The sequence below is a fragment of the Zalophus californianus genome, chromosome 15 (genome assembly GCF_009762305.2).
Source record: "Zalophus californianus isolate mZalCal1 chromosome 15, mZalCal1.pri.v2, whole genome shotgun sequence".
NCBI lineage: Eukaryota > Metazoa > Chordata > Mammalia > Carnivora > Otariidae > Zalophus > Zalophus californianus.
The window spans coordinates 5185070-5192215 of record NC_045609.1 but is presented as its reverse complement, the minus strand read 5'-3'; the positions used below and the strand labels follow the sequence as shown (position 1 = coordinate 5192215).

The window sequence follows — 7146 nt, the reverse complement described above, 5'->3', positions numbered from 1 at the left end:
TTACATGGTAACAGATCTGCTTCCTTTGATTTAACAGAGAAAGAATGAAAGAAAGAGGGAAGGGGGGAGGGGGAGAGAATTAAATATGCAGGGATCACCTAAGAATCTCAAATGACAGAGATGGAAAGATCATTTGTGAATAGGCATGATGTTTTTGTCGTCTTGCAGATGAAGAGGGTATTCTGTGCTGGGTGCTCAGCACTGACAATGTGAGGAACACTCACTCATGCCACTGATGAGCTATGAGGTTTGATTCCACATCAGTATGCATATCCCATCTATTTAAAAATCTACTAAACCTATTGCATTATGAAAATAGTTCAACAGATGAAATAGGAGTTAGGGGTCCCTCTGGAACTAAACACACTACTTTTAATAAATGAAATACAGCAGCCCTGACTCCTCCCACCTCTGCCACCTTGCTCAGAGGGTCATCACAACCCCCCCCTTCCCTGAGGCTAGTTGTCACCATTTCTGGACCTTTTTCGGTCTTCCCCCATGACCTCATGTGTGCCAAAATAGGACCGGTTTTGGAAAAATGTTTACCCCCATTCCCATGTAATATTTGCTTCTCCCCACTACTTATAGATAGAAAGCCTTCTGAGGACAAGGAACCTGCCTTTAATACTTGGGGGGTACATTCTCAAAGGTACTAGGGTAGCATTTTGCATATGATGGGCATTCACTGAATTTTAATTGGTCCCTGGTGGCATGATGAACCCCACTTTACCTCCTTATCCGTCCTCTTTTGTTGCCAGCGAGGAAGCCCAATCATGGAAGGGATTTTCAAATGGAAACTCCACTGAAGCAAGTCCATTTTCCCATGTGGAACTAAGAGTTGGCTTGCCACCTACTCAGCTCTCAGGCCTTCCTGGGGGGTAGCTCTTCTGTATAATTTAAGAGCTTACCACCCCTGCCCCCACTCACTTACTGTAAGATAGCTAACGTGAGCACTCATCTTTGATCCCACAGCACCCAGTACCCGGCTTAGCACATAGTAGAAACTCAGATATTCACCAATTCATTATCCGATTTCAGGTCACGACATGGGGAACAGTGTGGAAAGTAGGGAAGGAGATAAAACCCAGTCTGCTCTTTAAAACCCTAATCTTGACTTAGCTCCCCTAACTCAACACAACAGACTCAAAGAACAGTAAACCACAACAGACATACATATTCAGCATTTGAGATTGAATTTATGCAACATGTCTTTTTGTTAAAGTTTTTCTTTTGCTGATGAAACTTTTTTTTGCCCCAGACAACAATTTCATTTGTGAATCCAAGCTCTTAATGAACTAAATTTGTTAACTGTGTTAACGACATTACCATGAATCTCTTTCAAAAAGAGGAAAAGAGATTGGCCATAAGTGTGGCACAGCATATTTTTAGAAATATTTAAATAGGATAATAGGACTAAGAAAAAACATTTTCACCCTCCCCAAGGTCAGGGGATTCTTCCCTTGCATTTCAACATCATAACAATTTGAGACCGACTGCAGATTTTCTATTACACTGAAGATGCTCAACACATCAATTATTGACATTATCATATTCTGCAACTGATAATATGACACCTAAAATCCCCTAGAGCTTTACCCTGTTATCCTATAATACCTCTCCCTCTCTACCAACTTCAGGTCAACTGAAGCTAGGGCCATATCTGCACGAGAGAGACCTGGCTTATTGCTTATTCTCAATAAAATGTTCCTCGACTTGTTAGGCTCATTTTAAAAAGAAATATATATAAGCAGCCTCCCCTTTGTTTCCAAGTTTCAATTTGTGCCAAAAATTTCTAAAATTGTAGCCAAGTCTAGATCATTGTATGTGTTAATAAAACTTAAAAAAAATGAGGGATTTAACCCGTATTAGAATTTCAAGAAGGAATTACCAATAAACCAGAGGAAATTTCATAGGACAGATGGGATTTGGGATGGGTGGGTGTAATTAGGCATTATTAAAGAATCATTTGGAAGATGTTCTCAACAGGACCTCTGAAACCCAAGGAACTAGAACTCAGACCATTACAAACTTTTTTTTTTAAGCCTTCCCCCCTCTTAACTTTAGGATTATAGGACTTCAAGACTCTCATCAGCTGTACTTAGTGGTGGTCCTGGTCATGAATATAGGTCTATGTGTAGAATATTAAGTACCATAGAGGTGAGGGAGCACAAAATTAATATATCTTAGCCTTTCTTATTCAACAGTGATTATTCAGTCATCTCTTCCTTTCCTAAATTTGCACGGCAGTTGTCCATTTCCTGACACTTATAACATCAACCTGTTATAAAAATAATTGCAGTACTTTATCTTTTATTATTACTATAATTAGGACAGTCTCCTAAGTATTTATACTCACTGCACCTACCCACCTCCCCCCAAAGGGGAACAATGCAGAGGGTAGCCCAATGCTTCCCAGAGGCGTGCGTTTGTTAAATAATTTCCACTGTATAAGCAGGACTTTATTATATTTCTACACGGATCTAGAGGACGTGGAACTCACTCACGTTCTGGCTCACTTTCAGTTTTCCTTTTCCTGCAGCTAGTCTCATCTCCCTGGAGGGGTGTTAGTCCCGGGTCCCGGGACGCTCTGACTTGGGAGCAGCTTTGCGATCTGGAAAAGTGTTGGAGGAAGTCAGGCGCTGAGCCCTAAGGCTCGCTCCCCTGGCTGCGCTGACCCACCCCCGAGCAGGGCCCGCAGGGAAGGACCACGGACCCAGCCCGTGGACTCTGACCGGTCTCGCTCTGGCCACTTTGATCTCGCCCGTCTGCCTAATCAAGTTCATCTACGGAGCGCGACTGCTCGCATTCAAAGAGCGGCATTAAATAGTCTGATTATCGATACTCACTTCCCTCTTCCCTCCACCCCTGATCTAATTTCCCAACGCCAGTCTCTCGCCTCCCTCTCTAAACTTCCCATCAAAAGAGAATTAGTTCTTCTTCCTTCTTACCCCCGTTTGATGTGCAAATTTCTTTCTCTTTACACATTTTTCTCGCGGTGGCGGCAGGAGGGGGGGCTGGGGTGTGGAGGAAGGAAAGGGGTGGGGGCGAAGCTGAACCAACTTAAACGGGGGACCTCACTCTAAATCTGCAAACCGAGGGTCTGAAAGGTTAATCAGCAACGTGCACCGGCCCCCTGGCCCTCTCGCTGGGACGCTTCGAGACACTTTGAGTTACCAGTTGGGCTGTATTTCACCCCGAATGCTGTTTACGGTGCCCAATAAATGAGTAGGACTGGAATAAAGGAGACAGGAGAAAAGCGGTTTTGCAGAACATTACAATCCCGCTCTGAAAAGTACTTCCGAGCCCGCGAGCGCAACCCCTGCTGCAGGGGGCGGGCGCCGGGGTCCCAGGTTCCTCCCTCCGCGCGCCTCTGTGGACGCGGTCCGCGCTCGCGCTCCGCAACACCCGCGCCCCGAACCGAGCTGGGCCAGGGGACCAGGCGCGCCAAGAGGGCGGGCTGGGGAGGGCCAAGCCCCCCCCCACCTCGTGTACACACACACACACACACACACACACACACCCTCCAGCCCCTCCCAGCGCTTTGAAATCCCATCCCTGCTTTGTTGTCTCCCCCGAGGGGCCGGGATGCTCGGAGCCCGTGGTATAAAGGCGGCCGCCGCAGCGGTGGCGGCGCAGAGTTGCGCCCGCAGTCGAGACTCAGGGAGCGCGGGAGGCGCTCGGAGCCCCGACTGCAGCCGTGCCGGCGCGGCTTCCAGGGGCCAACCTTGCAGAGAGACATTCCTGCCTTCGCTCGGAGCCTTCCCCGGACAGCGTCTGCGATGCCGGCCCCGGGCGCAGTGGGAGCCGCCCCGGTCTTGGCCGCCCTGCTAGCGGCGGCCCTCTGTGGTCACCTCCAGGTCGGAGTGAGCGCCACCTTGAACTCGGTTCTCGTCAATTCCAACGCCATCAAGAACCTGCCCCCGGCGCTGGGCGGCGCTGCCGGGCACCCGGGCTCCGCGGTCAGCGCGGCTCCCGGGATCCCGTACGAGGGCGGGAACAAGTACCAGACCATTGACAACTACCAGGTGAGCAGGGTCTCGGGGAACCCGGGACGCGGAGACCCCGAAAGGGGGGGGCGGCTCAAGTGGGGAAGAGCATGGAGAACGTGTTGAGTGTGTGCAGTGCGGGGCTCAGTCGGGAAGTTTGCGTCTGGGAGCCCTGGGCACACCAGCTTCGGAGAGGTGCGCGCAGAGGGCCGGTGACGAGCGTCGGGGTCCCGGAGCTTGGGGCCCTGGAGGCGCAGGTGCCTCACGCCCTTGCCTGGCCCCTCCCCGCAGCCGTACCCGTGCGCCGAGGACGAGGAGTGCAGCACGGAGGAGTACTGCGCCAGCCCCACCCGCGCAGGGGGCGCGGGCGCGCAAATCTGCCTGGCCTGCAGGAAGCGCCGAAAACGCTGCATGCGTCATGCTATGTGCTGCCCCGGGAATTACTGCAAAAATGGTGAGTCCGGTAGCTCCCTTTCGGACTCGGACCGTCCCGCATTTGGCCTCCTACGGATGGGAGGAGAATGCTCCCGGCTTTGGGAACCCAGTGGCGCCACCTGCGAACGGGTGCTCAGCCTGCAGGGTTCCCCCAAAATCTTTGGAGTGCTTGATCTCGGAGGTCGTGGAGCGCCTCCTCTTCCTCCGTGCCCCTGGCCCGCTTAACAGGACTGCTTGCCACAGAGTGAACCCTTCCCTGAACATGTGTCGAGAGTACCTTGACATCAATTGAGAAAGATGGGGAGGAAGGTGAAACCAAGTATACAGAGAGCCCAAGGAAACCAGCCCTGGCCTTAGCTGCCCTGTGTTTCTCTTACAGTGTCTCCCAGGGCTCTACCACGCTGGCCTCCCTCCCCTGGTCCCTGTTAAAACTGATGTCAGCCAGAAGACAGTGATTTAGCTATCGGTGCTGGCCACCCTTAAGGGGGATCTTGATACGCATCCTGCCCTCTGAATCCATCCCCCTGCCCCCAACCTCCTGCTACCTTAAAATAAGTCCTCCGCCCTGGACCACAGATCCACTAAAATTTAATGTCTCAAAGAGGTAGGCTCAGACAGCCAAAAAAGTCTCCAGAAATAAGCTTGAGGCTGGCGACCCTCTTTAGGACCCAGTAATACTTGGGGCTGAACTAACTCAATCTCTGTAATATAGAAATTATACAGTGAAGTAACCGGTGGGTGAGATTGTAATCTTCCAGGCAGCTGGTGTTGCATTTGCTTAACTTGGTCTGCCAGTACCCATATAGCACCGAGGGCAGAGAAGTTATTTTTAAAAAATTTAAGTGACTACTTTTATTTCTTACCCCAAGGGTGATATTAACATGGGCAGAAATCTCACTGCCACTACCACAGTTGGTAGGAAAGTATTTTAAATAGCTATATTGGGGATGTTGCATATGACTGCACAGTGCACGGATTGATGCTTCTGTCCATCTGGGGAGTTTTGCATTGACACTAGGGAGGAAGTTTGGCTTGTGTTTAAAATAATGTCACCACAACGAAGCATCTCAAGGCGGTGCAGGCATAACAGACTGCCATGGGCAAGGCTCTTGGTGGTTAACTCCCAGCTGTAATGTGTTACTACTGTCTCCTGCTTCCTTAGGGATATGTATGCCTTCTGATCACAATCCTTTCCATCGAGGGGAAATCGAAGAAACCATTCTCGAAAGTGTGGGTAACGATCACAGCACCGTGGATGGGTATTCCAGAAGAACCACGCTGTCTTCAAAACTGTATCATACCAAAGGTAAAGGACCTTACCATTCATTCTCTGTTAGCACGTCGGGAGTGTCTGGGATTTTCTTCATGAAATGATGCAGACCTGGCAGTAACCGTGTACTTTCCCTATGGTCCCCTCCTTTCCAGGGCAAGAAGGCTCGGTCTGTCTCCGATCATCAGACTGTGCCACAGGGCTGTGTTGTGCTAGACACTTCTGGTCCAAGATCTGTAAACCTGTCCTCAAAGAAGGTCAAGTGTGCACCAAGCACAGGAGAAAAGGCTCCCACGGGCTGGAGATATTCCAGCGCTGTTACTGTGGAGAGGGTCTGTCTTGCCGGATACAGAGAGATCACCATCAAGCCAGCAACTCTTCCAGACTCCACACCTGTCAGAGGCACTAAGCCAGCCGTCCGAACACCGTGGACTCCTTTGCTATAGTAGATGCTATGAAAACTGTGTGTGACTTCTATCAGCTCAATCCTAAAGGATGTACAAATTCTGTGGTTATGATTAAGCATTCCAATAATACCTTCTGAAAATCTGGAGTGTTAAGAGCTTTGTTTCTTTATGGAACTCCCCTATCATTGATTGCAGTAAATTACTGTGTTGTAAATTCTCAGTGTGGCACTTACCTGTAAATGCAACAAAACTTAATTATTTTTCTAAAGGTGCTGCATTGTCCATTGTTTCTCTTGCTATGTAAATTTTTGTACACATTGATTATTATCTTGACTCTAATATTCTATATTGAATTGAAATAAATAATTTCAGCTTATACTTCTTAAATGCTTAAACCCTTCCCTTTTAATTCTAGACCCTAGAACGCAAGGAGCTTTTGGAATGACAAATAATAGGTATCTAAACTTGATCATGGAAATGCTAGCTTATTTTCTGAAATGTACTATCTCAGTGCTTAGGTTACATTTATCTCTAGGCTGTGATAGTCCTTGAAATAAAATTTAACATTTAATACTACACAATGTTACAAGTATAGATAAATTTTGGCATTGTGCTCTCAGAGGGGTGTGTGTGTGTATATGTGTTCTAAAGGGACAGAAAGGTGACCTGTTTTAAGATGATCAGAGGAAGATACTGTCTAAATTTAAGACAGTGTTGGTCAATTCTAGAGTAATTTTAAGACATGTGTTCTCCGCTGACAAACTCACAATCATGGTGCAATCATGAGATTGAATCTTACATTACTACTTTCAAAAACAGCTTCAAATAAATTAATATCTACCCAAATGGTTAATAACTCTTGAGCAATAAAGTTTCCCACAAAATACCAGAGCAAAGTACTGGATGGTTAGCAGAAAGGGTGTGTGTGTGTGTGTGTGTGTGTGTGTGTGTGTGTGTGTGTGTGTAAATACAGTTGAGAAACACATGCAGATTTTGTACCAAATTATTCGGTTTGAAGGATCTTTACTATTTCATGCCAGGAAGACTT

General features: G+C 48.0%; 1 protein-coding gene across 1 annotated transcript; it reads left to right on the top strand.

The window, feature by feature from the left end:
* The first annotated feature begins 3609 nt into the window (after positions 1-3609).
* DKK1 (dickkopf WNT signaling pathway inhibitor 1) lies at positions 3610-6934 on the top strand. Its single transcript, XM_027596601.2, has 4 exons — positions 3610-4025; positions 4278-4440; positions 5584-5727; positions 5847-6934. The coding sequence occupies exons 1-4, from the start codon at positions 3780-3782 to the stop codon at positions 6098-6100; spliced, it is 807 nt and encodes a 268-aa protein (XP_027452402.1). The 5' UTR covers positions 3610-3779; the 3' UTR covers positions 6101-6934.
* Positions 6935-7146: the final 212 nt, after the last annotated feature.